This window comes from Petaurus breviceps, unplaced genomic scaffold (genome assembly GCF_028583685.1).
Source record: "Petaurus breviceps papuanus isolate PSGF00001 unplaced genomic scaffold, PetGlider_PUasm1.0 139, whole genome shotgun sequence".
Lineage (NCBI taxonomy): Eukaryota > Metazoa > Chordata > Mammalia > Diprotodontia > Petauridae > Petaurus > Petaurus breviceps.
The window spans coordinates 9,727,007-9,749,641 of NW_027185697.1; the positions used below are offsets into that span (position 1 = coordinate 9,727,007).

The window sequence follows — 22,635 nt, forward strand, 5'->3', positions numbered from 1 at the left end:
AGTACCTGATTTATAGTAAGAATTTAATAAATGCTCATTGATTGATAAGATTGCATTCAAAGTCAGGAACTGGCCATCACACTTTTTTTTCTCATATCTTCTAAAGTCATTAGCACAGATCTATCAATACAATATTGAGATCAGAAAATAAATGGTTGGCCTCACAGTCACAGGCTTCAGGAATGATTGTTCACATACTGGGGGTGCGGGTTAGAAACTTTGTATAGGTGTTGCTAAATGTGCCTGGACATCTCCAGACAGAAATTACATTACATCAAATCACAAACTTATGTTGATGTTGGGGAGGGTGATGTGTTCATGCATGATGGGTCCTGGAGGAGTGGAAGGGAACGTGGTTGAGAGGGAGAGAGTTCACAGGAAAAGCCTTTATATTCCTGGTCATCCCCTGATCCACTAAGAAATGATTTCATTCCTTAATGCTCCTCCTACCATTCTTTACCTCACAATCTACTATTTAAGCATGCAGCCTTCCCTTCCAATCCTAACCTCTTGGTTTCTGTGGTATCTGGAGCTCTGCTCCCCTCTCACACTGAAAGGGCAGCCCAGGAATTGGGAATTCCATCACAGAGGTTTTTGGTGAGGAACCAATTGTTGGCCACTACTGGGGAAGTAAGAAAAACCATATGTCAAGAAGGTGGCTGTGGGAGGAGAACTAGACCTCAGGCTGTCAGTAAGGGATACAAAGAGGAACTCCAAGGAGAAAGAGGAATTGATTAAGGGAATTTATAGAAGACCCTAAGGTTGTCTCAGAGTCACTTGCTAATCACTTGATTCCTACTGAGGGAGGGGGAAGGTGAGCCCCAAAATAACTATACTTTGAAGGAAAGAGAGAAAGTGCAAAATGTCTGGGGAAAGTGCTATGAGAAATTTGATGAGGAAGAGATTGCTTTTACTCAGACAGTACTAGGGGATGGCAGCACAGATGGCATATGTGTTCAACCTTTCAACCAGTAAAGAAAGGAAGATGTTCAACAGATGGAAATAAGAGGAAGAAAGGAGCCCATTCCATAAAATGAGGGCAACATCAGCAAAGATACAGAAAAAAGGCAAGACTAGAACATAATATGAAGAAAACTCTAGTTATTTCTATAATGTATATAAAAAACTCAGAAAGTACAAAGACCAGAAATGAATGTTGAAGGTACACTGCAAGAAATCATTTAATGCTCAAGTTGGGATATTTTTGCTTTCTAGAAGGGGGAAGGCAAGGCAATTAGGGTTAAGTTACTTGCCCAAGGTCATATGGCTAGTAAGAGTTAAATGTCTGAGGCTGGATTTGAACTCAAGACCTCCTGATTCCAGGGCTGTGCCCTTTTCACTGTGCCACCTAGCCATCTGTCAAGTTGGGAATTTTTTAATGGGTAGCTCCCCACAAATTTTGGAAAGTAATGACTTGCATAGGGTGGGATGTGAGGAAGATTACATGCCAAGGCATATGGAAAGATGGCAGAGGTGACAAAAGTAGGGAAGGCTATTAGGAAGCTATTACAACAGGATAAGTGAGATGAGATAAGTAGTTGAAGAAGGGTGTTTGGAAATTAGAAGGAAGAGTCATCAGACATGAAGAATTTCATGGAGGCTGAATCCACAGACCTTGGTGACTGATTGGATAATTGAGGTGGTAGAGAGGAGGAATTCCAAGCCTATTCCTGATTTATGACCCTGGGAGGCTGGTGGCTCCAGCAATATGACTAGAGAAGTTAGGAGAAGTAATGGGTTTTCTTATAAAGATAATGAATTCATAGGACTACAGGATCAGAGAGGGGCAACTAGTGATGTAATGGAAATAGTGTTAGAAAGACTCATCTTCCTGGGTTCAATCTGGCATCAGACTCTTAGTAGCTGTCTAGTCACTTAATCCTATTTCCTTAAATTCCTCATCTATAAATTTAGCTGGAGAATGAAATGGCAAACTGCTCCAGTGTATTTGCAAAGAAAACCCCCAATGGGGTCATGGAGAGTTGGTTATGACTGAAACGACTCAACAACAAGAAAAGGATCAGAGGTCTAGAGCTGGAAGGGGTCTCAGTGGCCATCTAGTCCAATCCCCCCATTTGACAAACAATGGAACTGAGGTCCAGAGATGTTAAATGGCTTGTCTGTGGTCACAGAGGGAGCAAACATCCAGGGAAACATCCAAATCCCCAGGCATCCAAACAAAACTCCTCTGACCTTAAATTCACTCATCTTTCTGTTCTCTTCTGATGACTCATATATATTCTTGAGCTCTCTGCTGATTCTGACACTGTGGATCAGCCTCTTCTCCTTCAGACTCTCTTTTCTTTGGATGTCTGTGACCCTACTCTCTTCCAGTTCCCTTCCTACCATTTTTACTGCTGCTCCTTCTTAGTTTTGCTGAATTTTGTTCACACATAATAACTGCAGATGTCTTTCAGGCCTCTGTTTTAGCCCCTTTTTATCACTAAGTCCCATGTGTTCAGTTAGCATCTCTATGTAAATGATGCTCAAATATATTTTCCCATCCCTTTTCCCCCTGTGACACAGTTAGTTCCTCTTCTTCAATTTCCTATTGGACATCCTGTTGTCATCTCAACATATCCAAAAGAGAACGCATCACCCTTTCTCCAAACCTATCCCCCTTTCTGAATTTCACTATTACTGTTGAGAGCACTGTTATCCTTCCTGTCACCCAGAATCTTAATTAACCAGGGCCATCACTGATTCCCCTCTTACACAAAACAAATGTATCTGATCATTTGTTAAGTCTTGTAGTTTCTTTCTCTGAAACATCTTTTGATCCAATCCACCTCTCCATTTTATAGCCCCCACTCTAGTTCAGACTCTTATCACCCCTCTCCTGAATTATTTCAACAGCCTCCTCTTTGATTTCACTGACTAAAGTCTCTCCCTATTCTGATCCCTACTATATCCTGCTGCCCAAGTGTTTGCCTCAAGGTCTGACCATGTCAACTTTCTGCTCAATAAACTCCAATGGTTTCTATTACTCCTGGGAAAAATATAAATACTTCATCATTAAAAATTGATCATAATCTGTTCCCCAACATGCCCTTCCTCACTTCTTACATTCTACACATTCCAGACATCCTATGATCCGGCTGTAATGGCTTTGTTGTTATTCACACATGCCATTCCATCTTCCATCCCTCCAAACTTCTGGCTCTTAGAATCCCTGGGTGCCTTAAAAAATCTTCCAGGAGGTTTTTCCTGGTCTCCCAGCTACTAGCACCATCCACATTAATGAGGACTTGGTGAAGCTGTACCTCGCTTAAATGCAATTGGTGATGTCATGGTCCTCTTTGAGAACAAAAGACAAACAACAACAACAGCCTTCCATTGACTCTGTATTTATCTACACATGTTATTCCCCCATTAGAAGGTAACCTCCTTAAGGCCAGGAACTATTTTGAATTTCTTTGTTTCTTTGTTGCTTAGCACAGTGCTTTGTCCAGGGTAATGTCTAATATGTATTTACTGGTTGTTTGATTGAGATGAGCAGAACATCTAGGTTTATAGGCAGAGACATCCATAGACAGAAACAGAGGAACTGAGCTGAAGGATGTTGAGGTGTATACATGGTTAGGGTGGTCACTGGCATGGAGGTGGCAGCCAAAACCAGGGACAAAGATGAGATAAGCCTCTCTAGGACCAGCGACTGAAGGCCAAAGCATTCACACAGGTTCACACACTGGGATTGGACATAAGACAGCTCTAAAGAAGGGCTGGTCCTCAGACAGTTAGATGTCAGGATACAGATATTTCCTGTGAGATTCAATTCCAAGCCCCAGAAAATAACCCAATTAGTGAAAGGCCCAATATTGTAGAGATAGTGACCACTGACAAGAGAGATTCCTCCAGGTATTATTGTGCCTCCATCTATGTGCCTACTGTGCCCTGTATAGAGCAGATGCTTAAAGTTTTTGAATTGGACTGAACTGAATCAAATATAGCCAGGGGACTCTGGTTTCATAAACACAACTAATTTGCCACTTTCCTCCCTGATGACTCAGGGCCGGGCTTATGTAGATCAATACTTAGAAGGCTTGTATCAATGAGCCACCACCTGTTGTTGGCACAAGTGGTTGGACATGGTTATAATCTAAAAGTATCTATGCTTTGAAACTTAGGGTCCTCTTGAGGGGAGGAATAGCAGTTCCTTCACTGATGGCCAGGAAAGGGCAAGAACCTTGAGAAAAAACTATGCTTCTGAGACCGCCAATTCTGCTAATAGGCTGGTCCCCACAACCATCTCCTAGTGTAGAAAGGTGACTTGTTAACCACCTCTGAAAATTCTACCCTCTCACCTACTCCTCAACAGTCATAGACACAGAACACCCAGAAAATAAAGGTCTAATCACCAAAGTGGTTGGCACTGTCTGGTGTTTTGATGTCAGATTTAGTTATGATTTAATCAATGGAAGTGATACTGAAGAAGAGGCATTACCATTTGCTTAACCATTGCGTACTTGGGGTCTTTCCATCTGACTTCCAGATGACAGCTCCTGTGTGTTGTCTTCTTCAATAGAATGTTATCATTTTGTCTGTGTATCCACAATGAATAGAATAGTCCTTTGCACATAATAAGCCCTTAATAAATTACTTTCATTCATTCATTAAACCAAGGGTTTCCTAAGGATTGGGAGTATGTTTTCCTCTCTGGACTGTGGAATGCCCCAAAATGCATTTTACCTTCTTCATTTGAATTTAATTGACATTTACCAATGTGGATGGCACTGTGCCAGTCCCCATTCTGGGGAACAATGCCTGATGGGTATTAGGCTCTAAGGTTTCCTGCCTTAACCACAGGTTCTATTTTCTATTCACTCTTCTACCCACCAGACTGAGATAGGCTCTGCCTGGTGACAAATGCGTTGGTTTGCATTGACAGGAGGGCAGCATCACCAATACCTATCTGAGCATGGATGTGGAATAGGGAAATACTTTATACATATATAAGTATAGGGGCCTCATTTCATACCTGAGCACTGTTTCCCTTAACTCCATCAGAGACAAAGAAACTGTCTAAAAATGGAAATGGAGAATAAAAGAAGAAGGAGAAAATCATTCACATATTGGCTGCTCATGCTTTGCATGTTTCCTTTGTGTGAACTACAGGCAGGTAAGTCCAAGGGAATGAGGGAAGGAGGACTGAGAAAATGAGATTGGGGTCTAAGGAAGGAGAGAGAGCCCCTGTTTCCAGTGCTGGTCAGAGGATGAAACATAAGATACAAAGAGAAAATACAAACATACAAGCAGACAAAAACAAAATCCTAACCCTCTAAACAGAGTTTGAGATGATTCTCAAATGAGCTAAACCAAGTGAAGTTAATTAGGAAAATCTTTCAGAAAAAAACGTGAGTTTCCTGGAATGTACAGAGAGGAAGTAACAAATCTAGATTTGGGATCAGCTTTAAAGACAATGAAAGAGAAAAAATTAAGGTGACAAAAAATTAAACTCACATTGACAAGCTTTAGGGACAGTCTAGAGGGCAGAAATTCCAAGATTTGCTGGCTGGAACCTGAGGCTCTCTACCTATTATTATTATTTTTTATTTTGTACTGTTTGTGCAGAAGCAACTGGTGATGCAGTTTATAGATGATTGGACCTAGAGTCAAGGACAGCTGAGTTCAAATGTGGCCTCAGGCAGTTTTTAGTTGCATGACCCTAGGCAAGTCCTTTAACCTTGGTTTGCCTCAATTTCCTTAACTGTCAAATGGAGATAATAATAGATCTACCTCATAGTTTTTGTGAGGATCAAATGAGATAATATTTGCAAAAAAATGCTTCATACAGTCCCTGATACATAGAAGGTGCTCTATAAGTACTGATTCCCTTCCTCATTTTATTATCACTTTTTTGATATCACTTTTGACCCAAACGTGTCTCAAATAATTAATTAAGGCAGACCAAGAAGGGAAGTGTTTCTCTTGAGTCAGGGAGAAGCAAGTGGTACTCTCTTCTGAGGTCAAGACTGTGTACTTTAGAATTAGTGAGGAATGAAGTACATTCACAATGGTTTCTGAAATTAGATCCTTGATAATGGGAAGTGTGTAGGAGACAGAGAGGGATTCATAGGAAATAGAAACAATTTTGGATTTTCTGTGTCTGCTAAACTTGGCTCTGGGGTCCATCATTATTACTGTGACTGGACTCCTCTTTGATGGCTATTAGGCTCAGCCCATCCTCAAACATTCTGATTCCAGATAAAGAGAAATAGCAGGCAATTGACTGATCTATTAAATAGCTCTGGAATGTGGCTGAGACCTTTCAAAGCTTGGGCAGCAAAAAACGAATCTGGAGGCTTTCTCTTTCTTACCTAATTCTACTGCTGTGTGGGCCCCTAGGGAATAGAGGCCAACTAAAGAACCTGGAAAAAGTAATACTCCAATTTAATTCAGTAATAGTACTATAGACCAGAAGAACACTGCTGTAATTTCAATTCTCCCAATATATGGCACCCACAAACCCCCAATTCACAGGTGTGCATTTTCCTCCATTATATTTCTTCTCATTAATTTTTACTTCCTGTCATAGACTATTTATACCATATTGGATACCAAATCTCATTCAGGATCTTATTAACTTGAAATTTTATAAGATCACCATCTGCAATTTTGTACAAAACATTCATAAAAATGTAAGACAAAGTAATGCTATGGACAAAATCTTGGGACAGTGTACCCAGATGCTGACTCCTGATTCCCACTGAGTGATTTAAGACACACTTTTTGTCTAGTCATTTAACCATGTCTGATTCAATAATAGACACCTCTCCATCTTATCCACAACCATACTATGAAAAAACATTGTCAAGTATCCTGCTGAAGTCCAACCATATGATACTGTATGTTCTTAATCCACCATCTTGTGAGCCCTGGCAAAAAATGAAATTAAAGTAGTCTGCCATGACCTGTATTTGATATATACTCATTGACTTGTCAGGTTCATTACTTCCATTTTGAACTGTTAACAAGCCATCCCTTGAATCATGTATACTAGACATTTCCTATTAAATGGATTCGAGTTCATTTTATAATAAGTATAAGAAACCACTTTCCTGTCCCTTTAGAAAATCAGGACATTTATACATCCCCACCTCTGCATTGCCTTTCCCATTTTCCATGATCCTGCAGAGCCTACAGGTAGCAAATCAACAAGGCCACCTGAAATCTCTTGGTTAATCCAGGGGTGTGGTTTGTTCAAATCCAATGACTTTGAGATTGAGAACATTGAGAACAGCTAAAGACACTCTTATCATCTCAGTTATCTTGGGTTTCAGTAATATATTTATCCCATTTGTTCTATCCTTTCATTTCTAAAGATGATTCTCTATGGAGAAGACAGACACAAAGTGAGAGCTGAGGTCCTTCAACCCATCTTTCATTACTGTCATCCCAGCTATGTGAAGAATGAGCCTTACATGCTCTTTGATCTTCCTTCTGTTCTCAATAAAGTGGCAAAATCCCTTTCAATTTCCATATCATTCCCAGGAAGCCTCATCCCTTTGAATTGAAATTTAATTCAAAATTTCAATCAAATCCAATAATAAACATTTGTAAAAAGGTCTATATGTACAAATCACTGTATTCAATGCCATAACTGTTGAAGAGAAAAATGAAAGAGCCCTGCTCTTGTATTCAGATCATTGTCTTTACAACTAGCACTTACATAGCACCTACTCTGTGTTAGGCATTGTGCTAAAAACTTTACAAACATTGTCTTCTTGAACCTCACAACAATCATGGGAGGTAAATACTATTATTATGGGCCATTTTTCAGGTGTTAAAACTGAGACAAACAGAGGTTGAGTGACAAGTTGTTGTTCAGTTATTTCAGTCATGTCCAACTCATCATGAACCAATTTGGAGTTTCCTTGGCAGAGAGATTAGAATGGTTTGCCATTTGCTTCTCCAGCTTATTTTAAAAATGAGCAAACTAAGACAAACAAAGATAAATGACTTGCCCAGGGTCACACAGTTATTAAGTATCTGAGATCAGATTTGAGCTCAAGAAGACGAGTCTTGGTGACTTCAGGCCCAATGCTCTAGCCACTGAGCCATCTAACTGCCTAATAAGTCACGTATAATATATTTAATAGGGCTTATATCCTCACTGAATTAAATTATTTCTGGGTTTTGAAATTTATGATATTCTTACCAGATTATGTCATTATTTTGTATTCATCCCATTACTTCCCCTCAATTCTGAATTTTGTATTATTTTAGTCTAGGTTGAAAGATGTTTCTTGTGACTCTTGAGATACTCCCCCCACTTCTCCCTTTGACTATTTATTGAAAGCATTTGTATTTATTTTGTGAAAGTTTTGGTCTTGAAAGGACACTATAATTCAAATAACATTGCTCTGAAGTCTGAAGACATAGGTTAAAATCTCCCCTCTAATGTTCAAGTGATCATGTGATCTTGGTCACTCAACCTCTCTCAGCCTCTATTTCATCATTTCTAAAATCAGAGGATTAGGCTAAATTCTCTCTAAAGTCCCTTTCAGCACTCCTGCCATGATCCTGCACTATTTCTTTTCATTTTCTGAATATGCACCCCAATGCATTATCAATTACAATGATTATATTTAAAAATAAAGAGAAGAAAATAAGTTTATCAAGACCAAATGACACATCTGTCATGTCTGATGGTATATACAATATCAAAAATTCCTAGTTCCCCCCTCTGCAAAGAAGTTAGGAAAGCATTTTTTCAGTTCTCTTCCAAATCATGCTTGTCTATTATTGTTTATAATGTTCAGTTTCATCTTTAATTTTTTCTCCTTACATTGTAGTTATTGTCTACAATACCTTTATAGTCCTCCTTATTTCTCTCTGTATCAATTCATATGTCTTACCAAACTTCTCTGAATTCATTATATCCATAATTTCCTAACAGTACAGTAATATTACATTTTATTACATGTTTATTACAACATGTTTAACCATTCCCCCATCATGGCACCTCATCTCTCTTAAATCACTTTCCCCTGTAGAATCTGAGTCCACAGAATTCTACATTTCTCCTTTTTCAGCTCATTCAAATGAACCTTCTTGAAATCTAGTTACTTGACAGATAGTACCTGATGTTACTCGCATTATCTTCCATAAAATTTAAGATAGCATAGTATCTTTCTATCTGGGTTCTAGCCTCTCTTTTTCAGCAACAATTGACTTTTTTATGATAAAAATAAGATATATAATAGCATTACAAACTATGAGTGAGAAAATCATCAGGTGGGTCATTCAATGATTTCTTAGTGTTTTTACTGAACAATCCTTTCAGAGCTGAGTAATATATGACTGAAAGAAACCAGGGGTTTCTCATCCTCAGAGATTGCAAAGAATCAGTAAAAGTGGCTTTTGCACATGCCCTACAGGGCTCTGAGCTAAAAGGGGTCCCAACAATTATTGAGTCATGGGGCTGTAGGACTTAGTGTAGGAAGAGTATTTGTGATCCAAGTGTGTCAAACTCAAAGAGCATTGAATCACTGAGTGCCATATATTGACTTAGAAAACCACAAATTAACATTATGTAAACTGCATTTTGTTTTTATTTATGGTATTAAATTCCATTTTTTTTCAATTCCATTTTAATCTGTTTCAGGCTAATCTCTGGAGTTTCACAGGTATGACCTCTTGGAACTAGTTTGGCACTTTTATAACAGACTGACTTATTTTAGACTTAAGAAAGTGAAGTCCAGAGAATTGAATAACTTGCCCAGAACCATATAGATAGTGAAAAACTCAGCCAAAACTCTAGGCTGAGCTCTCCAAATCCAGATCCCTCATAATTTATTGCCCTCATGGTTGGACCCATAAGTCAATAAGTCAAAAAGCATTTATTGTTTACTACATGCCAGACATTACTTTTCTGAGCATGAAAAAAGAATCATGACAGTATGTCTCCTTGGACCTCTAGATATTTAGAGAAAGAGTTACAACCTCATGAAACATATGGGGGAATCACTGATAAGGTGTTCCTTTGTTTCCTTTTCAGAGGAAAACAAAATTAACCAGGTTCAAGACCCGACCCATGTGGGAAAAGGCCCTGAAGAACCCAAAACACTGCAAGGTATGTTAACTGAATGCACCGATAGTTCTCCCTGACTCATTCCATGTGTCTCCCAGACTGCCTCAGTCCATAGCTGCAGAATGATAATGGGCCAGTCTCTTGTATATGAGCATTGCTTCTCATCTTTAATTCAATGACCGCCTATAATGCCAAAATGGGTGAAAATGCTTCAGTGTGCCACCAGTGCATTAACTATGCCTGGTCCTTTAACATTCCCATGTATACACAGGGTTACCATTTTGTCTACACTAACACCTCTGATCTATATGCAGCCCAATCTACTCCTTGAAAGTACAGAAGACCAGGGTTAGAAAAGTACTCATTATGTCCAAGAACAACTTCTGAACCAACCTATTAAAAGGTTACCTAGTTTTGCTATGTACTAGTCCAATGCTATATATCAAGTCATGCTAGGTACACTTTGCCATCTTGACTCTTCCCAGGGGTAATTGTAACAGTTATCCTACTGTTACAGAGCGTGGTAGGGAAATGGGTGGGAGGTCATGGTAGGGTTTGGGGACCCACATACTGAAAACTTCTCATTTTTCCCCTTTCTTGTCATGCAGGCCACCATAGGCACGAGGATCAATTTACTGCAGTGGGTTCAAGACATTCTCTCTTCAGTTTCACCTTACTTCATGTCATTGATGATGTACATGTGTGTGCTTATGATAAACAGAGCAACCAACTTGTATTCAATGAAGCATGGATCACCAAGGCACTAGGGAAAGACTACATTGCCCATAAGAAGCAAGCTATTTTAAGTGCTCAGATGACATTCAGTTGGTTCTTCAAATTCCTTAAACAGAACGACACCAAGAGTGATAGTAAGTGAGATGAATTAAATCTATACTATCAGTGTTAGAAGGGACCTCTGTGGCCATATAGTTCAACCCATTCATGAAAGATATCCCCATTATTCCATACCCAACAAGTGCTTGTCCAACCTCTGAAGATATGCCAGAAGAATGAATACATCTCCTGAAGCAGCACATTCAATTTTTTTCAGAAGTAATTGTTAGAAATAGCTTAGATTTCCTTCTTTGCTACTTTTACCAATTAATCTTTATTATGATCTGTGGGGTCAGCCCAAAGGAACCTAATAACTTCTCCATGTGACAGCACTTCATATTCTCAGAAAGCTATAATACCCCTGATTTCACCACCAAGTCTTTTTTTTTTTTTATCCAACCATAACACACCCATTTCCTTCACACTCCCGGTCACCCTTTTATGAACTCTCATCAGAATATCAATAACCTTCTTCTACAATGGTGCCCTGAAATGAACACAATACTTCTAATGCAGTCTAATTAGGGCAGAACATAATGTTATTTCTTGTTGTTCAGTCATTTCATACATGTCCAACTCTTTGAGATTCATTCCAGTATTCTTGGCAAAGATATTCATTAGTTAACTATTTCCTTCTCCAATTGATTCCACAGATAAGGAAACTGGGGCAAACAGGGTTAAATGATTTGCCCAGAGTCACACATCTAGGAAGTGTCTGAGGTCAGATTTGAACTTATGAAGATGTATCTTCTTAACTTCAGGCCCAGTTCACTATCTACTATGCTACCTTGTTGACTGTGCACTGGAGTTATCACTTCCTTATTCCTGAATTTGATGTCCTTTATATTACACCTCAATATCACATAAACATTTTTTGACTGTTGTATCATTCCAGTGACTCATGTTAAGCTTGAAGATAATTAAAGCCATGACATTCTTTAAAAAATAACTACTCTCTAACTCTATCTCTCCCATCATATATGTTTTATTTATTCCTCTTTTTACCCACCTTCAAAGTTCTATATGGATACAACCCAGTACTTCAGCCTTTTAGGATCCTTGTGGATCCCGATTCTGTCACCCATTATGTATCATCTGAAAATTTGATCAATATGAACTGCGATCTTATTCAATTAATACTTTAATTAACATGGGCAACTGGAACTCAAAATCTAAAAGGTAAAAGGTGTGCTGCTGGAGAAAGAGAATTGGATTTGAAGTCAAATAGTCTAGGTTCAAATACCAGATCAACAATTTATTGAATTTGCCATTTACTGGGAAAGTAATTGAGATTCTTTGGGTGTCAATTTTCTGAAGAGTAAAATGAAGAGATAGGATTAAATAACTTGCAAGGTCCCAACCACCTCTCATTATATGATTCTATAATCTATGAGCAAAACAGAGCTTATTATCTTCCCTTCTAAACTTCCCCCTCCCCCAAACCTTCCTATTGCTACAGAGAATCTTGCCATGCAGCCAGCCTAAAAGGTTTGCAATCTTGGACTCATTCACATTCTTGCAGTCATTCCTTTTCTCATGTCCTCCCATATTAATTAGTAGCCAACTTGTAATAATATCCATTAAAACATTTATATGTTTAGTTAATCATTTTGAAAATATCTCATTTTATCTTCACAGAAACCACGGGGGGGGGGGGGACATATGAATGTTATCCCCATTTACAAATGAGAAAACTGAAACAGACAAAATTTAAATGACTTGCCCAGGGTCACACAGCTAGTGAATGTCTGAGGCTAATTTGAATTTGCTTCTTCCTGAGTCCAGGCCAATGCTCTCTCCATTGCACCACCTAGTGGCCTCTACCTTAGCGACATCACTCCCGTCCATCCCACACTCTGCACTCAATTGCTTTCAAACTGGGCCAGGGCCCCGTCAGTTCTCCCCTCAATTATGATAACAGGTTTTTAAGTTGCTTCTCTGTTTCTCATCTCTCCTCTATTCAACCAGTCCTTCATGCAGGAGCCAAAATCATCTTCAGAAAGCACAAGTCTGATGCAGTTTTTCCTTAGCTCTAGGATGAAATACAAACTGCTCACTTGATCTTTAAAGCCCTTCACAGTCTGGCTTCATCCTGCCTTTCCAGATATTTCCTACTTCTCCCTCCCATACACTATGTCCCAGATGATTTAATCTGTCCTACAAGCTGTTCTTCAAACTCGCTTTTCTCTCTCCTCTCCGAGTGCCTTTGCACAGTGTTGCTCATACCTGGAATGTTCTCCTTCTTTAATTCCATCTCCTAGAATCCTTTGACCTCTTCAAAGTTCACATGCAATAGCACTATTCCATCATATCTCTCCAGACCCTCCTAGTTCTTAATGCTCTTTCTCCTCTTACATTTTCTTGCTCTCACTTCTATGCTGACAAAATGTTTACCAACACTGTCCTCCAAAATGTAAGCTCACCGATCTCAGGAAGCCTTTTTTGCTTTATATCTTCAGTATCATGTACCCTGCCTTGGTTAGCATTTAACAAGGGAAGGTAAAATAGAGTGCTAGTCTTAGAGTCAGGAAGACTCATCTTCCTGAGTTCAAATCCAGCCTCAGACACCTACTGTGTGACACTGAGCAAGTCATTTAACCCTGTTTGCCTCAGTTTCCTCATCTGTAAAATGAGCTGGAGAAGGAAATAAGTATATTTGCCAATTATTGTCATGAAGAGTGGGACATGCCTGAAAATAACTGAAAAACATTATTCAATGGGGGGAATGCAGCTAGGTGATGCAAGAGAGAGAGAGAATACTGGCTCTGGGGTCAGGAGGATATGAGTTCAAATGTGATCTCAGACACCTACTAGCTGTGTGACCATGGGCATGTCATTTAACTCTGTTTCCTCAGTTCCTCATCTGTAAGATAAACTAGAGAAGGAAATAGCAAACCACCATAGTATCTTTGTCAAGAAAAGCATAAATGGGGTCATAGAGGGTCTGACATGCCTGAAACAACTCAAGGACAACAAACAAAATATTGAATTGATAATAAACCTGTGACCAAAGACAATACCTGGTACCATAGAAGAAGAAAACTAGGTGCCTTAGATATGTTCTCATTGGTCATGGAGGGCAGAACCAGGAACAGTTGGTCAAAGTTAGAGAATGAAGGATTTGGGAAAATTTCCTAACAGCTGGAGCTGTCCAGCAGAATCTAAATGACCTTGTTGGACTGTGCTAGAGGGGATTCCTCATGACTTGAGGGCTGACTAAAGTACCTGTGGTATCCCTTCCAATTTGGAGATTATGTGAATCTGTGAAGAATTCCGATCTTGGGTTTTCCCTGATGATGCACATCAGGAAAACTTCCCAGGGCAGACAACTTTCAGACTCACAAAGTCTCAGAATTGGCCATGACCCCCAAAACTGTCTAGTTTCTTTTCATTTTTGCCTTCTTTATGCCACAACCACTATGTCCTGTTGCTGAGTTCTAGGGCCCATTTCTCTTTTCTATTCCCTGATGCTAAAAACTCAGACAACAAAGTATTTTTAAGGTTTATCTACAAATATATGTGTATATATATATATATATATGTATATATCCAGAAATTATACATTAAAATGTGGTAACTAGACATTAACATTATAGAAAATAACCCAGATTCAAACTAATACCAAGTCCTATATGATTGTAACTCAGTGTCCTCTAGAGTCACTTGGGAGTGTTTCTGCATAAGGAAAGAATAGGTGGTCCACCTTTGGTTTGCAGAATAACAACTCAATATACAGGTCACCTCTGAAATTGACCAAAAAGCAATAATTTCCATATTTGACTCTATTTACCAGCTCCACAATATTCCATTAACTGTTATAGGTGCACAGAAAGAGTCCTTTCCTCTGAGTAAACCTAGGAGGTATAGAGTGCAAGTATTGTTACCCCTATTATACAACAGGAAAAATTAGGTTTAACAGTAATAACTTCTTTAAAATGCAGAAAACACTTTTCATGCATTTTACATATATTGATAGGCTGTATGGAGTATGGAATCCTGGATAAAGCTGTAGAGTTGGATTGATGAAGATTGGTGTTTTAATCTCTCTTTAGATACTTATTAGCTACATCCAAGTCATTGTGCAAGTCACTTAACAGCATTAAGCCTTGAGGCCCCATTTGTAAAATGAGCATAATATTAGCATGTCTCTCTCAAGGGGCTTATAGTAAGTCTCTCTCAAGAATCAGTAGTAAAAATACTCTGCATATAAAGTGCTTTGAAAATCTTAAAGGTACCATGCAAATGTTAGCTATTATCATCATTATAGACTTTGAGGGTTTAATTGAATTACTCATGGTTATTTAATGACCAAATATAGGATACTGGATTCATATAGACACTTCTATCTTCAATCCCATTTCTGATTAGATTACATCATACTGACTCACAAGTCTTTCTACAGAGAATCACACAATACAGCTCTTTGCAGACTGTGAACTGGATAATGACATTGAGATTGGCAGCCATCTCCACTTTGCCATGGACGGTGAAAATTTTATCAAGAATGATGATCAGAGCAACCACTGGACTGCCATGAATCCTGAAGCAGAGCATTTCAAACCATTAGCAGAAGGTAGCTCAGGAATCAAATTGAGAGAAGTAGTTATAAAGGAATATTGTTTTGACATGATGAGAAAAATCCTGCACTACTCAAGCATGAGGAAGAATGGTGAGTCCCTAGTCTTTCTTGTTTCTCCCCAGAGTTCTCTGAAATTAAGAAAGCAAAGCACAGGTTCTGGTCAGTCTAACCAAGCTGAAAACACTCTGAGCATGGGCTTAGGACAGACTGTCTCTCATCAGAGGACCAGTCTAGCTAAATGTGGAGATGTTCACCAATAGTGGTGTGGTCACTAGGTAAAGAGTCTTTTAGGTAACAGTAACTCATAAGGACATGTTTCCTATGTTCTGGAAAGAGAGTAATCAGCCACAAGTGAGAGAGTACCCACACTGATGATAACATGAATCCTTTCAAGTACTAAAATATTCAAGATTCTGTTCTTAACCTATTAGAATAGTTGATTTAGGAACATAGCAATATAATAATAATCACTATTAGCAAATATTTATTGAGAGTCTACCATGTGAAAAGTACTATCCTAGGTACTGAATAGTGTACAAAGAAGTAGAAGTCACTACTTAGCCTTCAAGGAGTTTAGAGGTCCCTTGAATCTGAGGGAAGAATGAATGAATAAGTGATTTAATGAAAGAAGGAAAGACAAAAGCATTTATCAAGCATTTATTATGTGCTAAGCACTGTGCTAAGCTCTGGGCATACAAACAGAAGAGCAAAACAGTCCTCACTGTCAAGGAACCCATATTCTAATAGAAGAACATAGCACATATAAGTATGTCCTTCATTAGGACAGTTAGCAAGGCCAAGGGGTTTATAGTGTGCTTTTCTAGACTCCATTGATTGTAGGGATTAGAAGAAGGGAATTTGGTAAAGAGCAGTGGTTCATCATATCACCAGAAGGATTATAGTTTATAACTGCCTGGTTGGCTAAGTAAACACTTTAAACAGTCATATTTACTCCAAGGTTATATAAAAATGGGTAGTGGGGACAACAAGGAGCCAATCTACAACACACAGGAAGAAAAATTATGCCTAAGGATCAAATTATAGTGGGGTCTGGGTTCTCCTCCCTCCTTGGGGGAAACAATGGTTGAAGGTCAATGTACAAGCAGGAGGTAAAAAAAGGAAGTAAACATTGGCAGGAAGGTAGGTAAAGCAGGCTTCCAGTGGTCCATCTGGTGCCAATGCTAATAAATCAGCATTGGGCCCCACATACTCTAAAGGCACATTTCATAGTAGCAGGCTTGTTTGTCAAACCCAACTGGAATCCTTACAGTCATCCATTTAAGTCTTACCCTGCCAGAGATGGTGGATTCATAAAACTTTGATGATGTAGGAAGGTCCTCGACCCAGAAGGAATGAACACATACGATACATGAGCACAAGAACGTTTCCACTTACAGTGCTACAATGATCAGCTCTTACAATGTGTCAGAGAAGGGGCATTGAAGTGAGGGAGAGAGAAATGTGAGAAATTGCTCATAGGGAAAAGACAACAATAGCTATTGTTGGACAAAGTCATTAAGAAGTAGAGAATGATAGAGGAAAGTGTGATGAACAAGGAAAGGGAGGGAGAGGGCATAGAAGTGATACTGGAACAACAGAAGGTCGCTGAGCTTTGCAGGTAATGCCTTCTCTCTTGACTTCTCTCTTCAGTGGCCCCTGAGGTTTCTGTGTCCCGCCATGATGCTCCAGATGGTAGAGTCACCTTCAAATGCACAGCCACAGGCTTCTATCCTCGCTCCATCAAGCTACATTGGGAGAAGGGTGGTCGACTGGGTATGTGGGGGCAAGAGAGCTCCAGTGGCACCTTGCCCAATGCTGATTCCACCTTCTACCTCCAAATCTCGCTGGAACTTCCTCCTGGTGATCCAGGGACAGGGTACACCTGTGTGGTAGAGCACAGTAAGCTGCAGACTCCAGCTGTGTATCCTGGTGAGTATTTTTCCTAAGCTGTGTGGGCCATGGCATGGAATGTTTCAACCTTTTCACTACCTCTCCCTCTCTGAGTTATGTTCCACAGAGCAGGGTGTTCACCAGGCCTGCTCTCCAATTACCTCTCCTCTCAGAAACTCTGCTTGTTTACTTGTTGCCTTTCAACCCTGTAGTTCCTGAGAAGCCCACTGTGAAAAAGCCATGGGTCATGGCCCTGGGTCTGCTGACAGTCATCATTCTGGTGCTGGGCTGTGCTGGGTCCTTCCTCATATGGAAGAATAAGAAACCAGGTACATTTGTAAAGAGAAGGGGTGGAAAAAACCAATAGTGCTTGTATGTCATACATACTTGCCTTTATGTCATAAATCAACCTGACACTTAATATTTTATTATATATTTTATTTCTGTTATCCAAAGCTACATAAAACTCAAGGTTAAGAATGAATTCTTTTGTATTAATTAATAAACTTGCAACCAATTTCTCATTAATTAACTTCAGTTAATGAGACTCTACTCTAATTAAATATTAATAGCTTAATAGCTAGAGAGATGGCATTTCTCCATAAGTTACTGTGATAGTAATGGCATTTAAAGATTCCCCCTGTATTGGCTTGGTTTTCAAATTGATTGTGTTAAAACCCAGAGCTTGTTAATCCCACCTGTGGGATGGACTTGTTGATGTGAAAAGAAAGTCCTGAATTGGGAGGAGCTGGTGACGTAGATTTGGAGACACAAGAGAGAGGCAGAAGACCTTTTTGGAAGCAGCACCCACGTGGAGGCAGAGAGAGAGACTAAGAGAATTGCTGGTGGCCGCTTTGAATTGCCCTGGACTTTTGAGACCTGCCCCCTGAGCTGCCAAGGACTGAGGAGACATGGCTGTTTTGCTGGTACTTTGTCTGTCTGTTTTGATGTTCTTTTGCCAGATTTGTCCACTGGTGAAAGACAGTCCTGTTGTTGAAGAAGTCCTGGAACCTGGCTTTTGGTTAAGAAGCGCTGAGACTGTCCTGCAGACAGAGAGTGAATACTGTCCGCTGGTGAAGGGCAGTGCTGTTGTTGCAGGGGTCTGGAGACTGTCCTGCAGACAGAGTGAATACTGTCCACTGGTGAAGGACAGTGCTGTTGTTGCAGGGGTCTGGAGACTGTCCTGCAGACAGAGTGAATACTGTCCACTGGTGAAGGACAGTGCTGTTGTTGCAGGGGTCTGGAGACTGTCCTGCAGACAGTGGACAGTATTCACTCTCTGTCTGCAGGACAGTCTCAGGGCTTCTTAGCGAACAGCCAGGTTCCAGGACTTCTTCAACAGGCCTGTCTTTCACCAGTGGACAAATCTGGCAAAACAACATCAAAACAGACAGACAAAGTACCAGCAAAACAGCCATATCTCCTCAGTCCTTGGCAGCTCAGGGGGCAGGTCTCAAAAGTCCAGGGCAATTCAAAGCGGCCACCAGCAATTCTCTTAGTCTCTCTCTCTCCACGAGGTGCTGCTTCCAAAAAGATCTTCCGCCTCTCTCTTGTCTCTCCAAATCTACGTCACCAGCTCCTCCCAGTTCAGGACTTTCTTTTCACATCAACAAGTCCATCCCACAGATGGGATTAACAAGCTCTGGGTTTTAACACAATCAATTTGAAAACCAAGCCAATACAGGGGGATCTTTAAATGCCATTACTATCACAGTTACTCATGTATAATTTGCTAAAAACTGAAAGCAATAACAAAGCAAAGAAAATTATTTACCATATTTGGTTAAATAAATGTGCTCAGTCAGGGTAACCAAATTTCAGTATAATATAGATTATTCTCTTCACTTCTCTGAAGAATATGATCCCAAATCATTCAGTTCACTTCAATTCCACTTAAAAAAGTATTCTTTATCTCTTTTTAAGGCAAGGGTCAAGTTTAGTCACTCTGGAAACAAGTTAAATCATTTTTTTTATTTTTCTAATCAATAATCACTAGAAACAATATTTGCAAAATGTATTCTGCTTGACAGCTCCGAACAAACACTTCATAGAATCTTCTTTGTAATGGTTCTTTGTAAATATAACACTTAGGGAAGTTCTGGTGAGGAAAGAGTTTTACTTCACCTTCTTCCTCTGTATCTTCTCCATACAGTTCTCATACATCCTAACAGATCACAGATAAAACATGATTCTGTAAGAAGTACTTCATAGTGAGACATTTTTCAACTGTCACTTCAAACACCAAATTCACCCATAATCTATGTGAGAAGCATTTGAGACAGCAGTCATTCACCTTGGTCATGCAGTCAGCAAAAAGCTTCAGAACAAACACTCCCTCCATCTTGTACTTTTGAAGTTCATTTTTCATGTAATTCAAGAATGGGGCTTCATCATTATTCATGTTAAATCTGATTTTATTGCAATCAACATGGTATAGTGGAAAGAATGTTGGACATGGATTCAGGAAAGACCTGAGTTTTATCTTTCCCTACATGTCATAAACACTTTTTAGCATTCCAACTACAAGTACTTAGTTTAACCTACCTCTCTGAACTTTAGTTTCCTCATTTGCAAACAAAAAAAATGATAATATTAATTCACAAGGGTGAGTTAAAGAACCTCAAAATTTGAGTTGGAAAGCATTCTATTGGCCATGTAGTAAAACCTATGTATGAAAAGATTCCCCAATATTACATGCCTGAGAAGTGGTTTCCAGACCAGTTAAAGACCTGAAAAGAAGGGAGAGGAACAACTTCTCGAAACAAATCATGTTACTTTCAGATAGCTCCAGCTCTTGGGTAGTTGTTTCTAGACACCAAACCTAAATTTGCTTCTTTGTAATTTCCATCCACTGCCCTTGTTTCTGGTCTCTTTGGGGTCACAGATCAATTGCTCCTCTAGAAAATAGCCCTTCAGACATTTGAGGACAGGTGTCATGCCTCTCCTCTCCCATAGAATCTTCTGTTTTCTAAGCTTAACACCATTACTTCTTTCAGCAGATGCTCCCATGACATTTATACAATATTCTTCATCATCCTTGTTTTCCTTTAATTAATACTATCTCCATGATCAATGCCCTTCTTAAAATTGTAATCTGAACTGAGAAAAATTTTCCAGCGGAGATCTTAGGAAGTATAAGGACTCTTACCTCCCTATGGCTGGAAGCTATGGCCCTCATAATTTAGTTCATTATTGGCTGCTACATCATTTTGCCAAGTCAGGTGGAGCTTGTAATCCACTAAGACCTCAGGATCTTTATTCCTCTCCAGAATAGTTGCTGTCTTACTAGGCCTCCCATCTCTTGTGCTTGTAAAGTTGCTATTTTAGAACTAAGTAAAAGACTTTATATTCATCTCTATTGAATTTCATCTTATATTCACTCAATAATTTAGTCTATTATATCCTGACTCCATCATGCAGTATATTAGCTATCCCCCTACATTGTAATATACAAAAACATGTATAAATATGCCTTTATCCAGGTCACTGAATGCTCCACAGCATAGGAACAAGTATGGGCTTCTGTTGGTATGAAAGTCAAAAAGATTATATGTGTAAAGAACTTTTTGAAGTTTAAGATGATACCTGTCAGTAATTATGAAGGGAGGGGAAGAGCAGAGCACATCACTGTGATCTACTGAGTCCTTTTAGGTTCTGAGTCTTCCTGTTTACTTATTAATTATTGTTCTAAGCTTTGTGTAATTTTCCAATCCAATAGACATGACATTCATATCATTGGAAAAGTAGATTTTATAGTACAGGGTTCATAGGATCATAAATTTAGAGCTTTAAGGGACCTTAAAAGTGTTTGAGCCCAATTTCAGTATTTTACATATGAGGAAACTGAAGGGAGGGAAGGGAAAGGAATAAGCATTTATTAAGCACCTTCTGTATGCCAAGCACTTGCTAAGTGCTTTACAAATATTATCTCATTTGATCTCTTTTGACTTGAGAAGTTGGTAACTTGCTCTAGGCCACAAACATAGTGTCTAAAGCCCAGATTTTCCTAATTCAGTGTCCAGAAATGACAGCTAATTTCATTTTATGCAGGAGGATAAGTTTCTATCCTCATGTATTTTCAGTTCTGGTAAGAGACACAATCTTTCATTTCTGATTGGGATGATGCACAGATGTGTTTGGGAAGCACCCAGTCTGATACAAGATGTGCTGCTGCCTATAGATAGGAGGCTCAGTGAGCTAGAAATTCAAGTGCTTCTCAGTCTATGAGGCTTCCACATTTATTTCTCTTTCTCTTTCAGGTCACAGGACCCACGAGTAAGCCACAGTGGATGGTGAAGGGGCCCTGTAAGGGATTTGCACAATGAAGGATGCCATCAGTGGAGCACTGAAGAGGGTCTATAGGCATATACATACATTCTAGTACCCTGATCTTTCTCTTAATATGTAATCAGGATAAGTATTCCAAAAGAAAGTGAAACATGGATGTGAAATCTGCAATTAGCCTTTCCCTGGGTACAGATTATTGCATGTCTACAGAGCAAGAATATATATGTATATATATGTGTGTGTGTGTGTGTGTGTGTGTGTGTGTGTGTGTGTGTCTTCATCTGGATACTCAGACTATCTGTGTTTCCAACTCAGAGCAGGCTCCTGCTGTTTCCCAACTTGGGTGACATTTCCTGTCTCAATGCCTCTTATTGGATGTATGGAATTTGTGTAGTAGCTAGATCACAGGGCCCATATTCAGGAAGTCTTGCCTCAGAAACTTCCTAACTGTGTGACCCTAGGCAAGTCACTTCACCTCTGTCCACTTCAATCTTTTCATCTGTAGAATGGGAATAATAATAGCACCTACCTCCCAGGCCTGATGTGAATATTCAATGAGAAAATACCTGCAAAACTCTTTGCAAAGCTTAATACACACTATATAAAAGCTTGTTTTTGTTGCTGTTGTTTCTGGTCCTGCTGGTGCTGCTGCAGTGGAAAAAAGAGCTGGGTTGGAAGTTAAGGGCTATGGGTCTTAATCTTAAATCTGAAGATTTTTATTCTGTTGTCTGCAAACAACTCATTTAACCTTTCTGACCCTCAGCTTTCTCATTTATTAAATGTTGAAAATAATATGACTACTGATCTCACATGGTTCTAGTAAGATTCTTCTCAGTAAACCTTAAAGCATTATATAAACATGACTTATGATTATATTTAGAGAGACAGCATGGGGAGGTGGAGAGAAAGATGGGCTCAAATCTAAGAAGACCTGGGTCCAAATCCCACCTCTGACACATCCTTGCTGTGTGACCTTGGACAAGTCACTTCCCCTCAATGACTATTCAACCAT

At 39.4% G+C, this 22,635-nt stretch overlaps 1 protein-coding gene and 1 pseudogene across 1 annotated transcript; both read left to right on the plus strand.

Annotated features, from left to right (window-relative positions):
* LOC138144775 (zinc-alpha-2-glycoprotein-like) overlaps nucleotides 1-21,852 on the plus strand; it is a 105,561-nt pseudogene extending 83,709 nt beyond the window's left edge.
* LOC138145504 (major histocompatibility complex class I-related gene protein-like) lies at nucleotides 4,880-17,703 on the plus strand. Its single transcript, XM_069067105.1, has 6 exons — nucleotides 4,880-5,119; nucleotides 10,001-10,075; nucleotides 10,642-10,902; nucleotides 15,270-15,536; nucleotides 17,097-17,375; nucleotides 17,549-17,703. Exons 1-6 carry the CDS (start codon nucleotides 5,029-5,031, stop codon nucleotides 17,701-17,703), a joined length of 1,128 nt encoding a protein of 375 aa, XP_068923206.1. The 5' UTR covers nucleotides 4,880-5,028.
* Nucleotides 21,853-22,635: the final 783 nt, after the last annotated feature.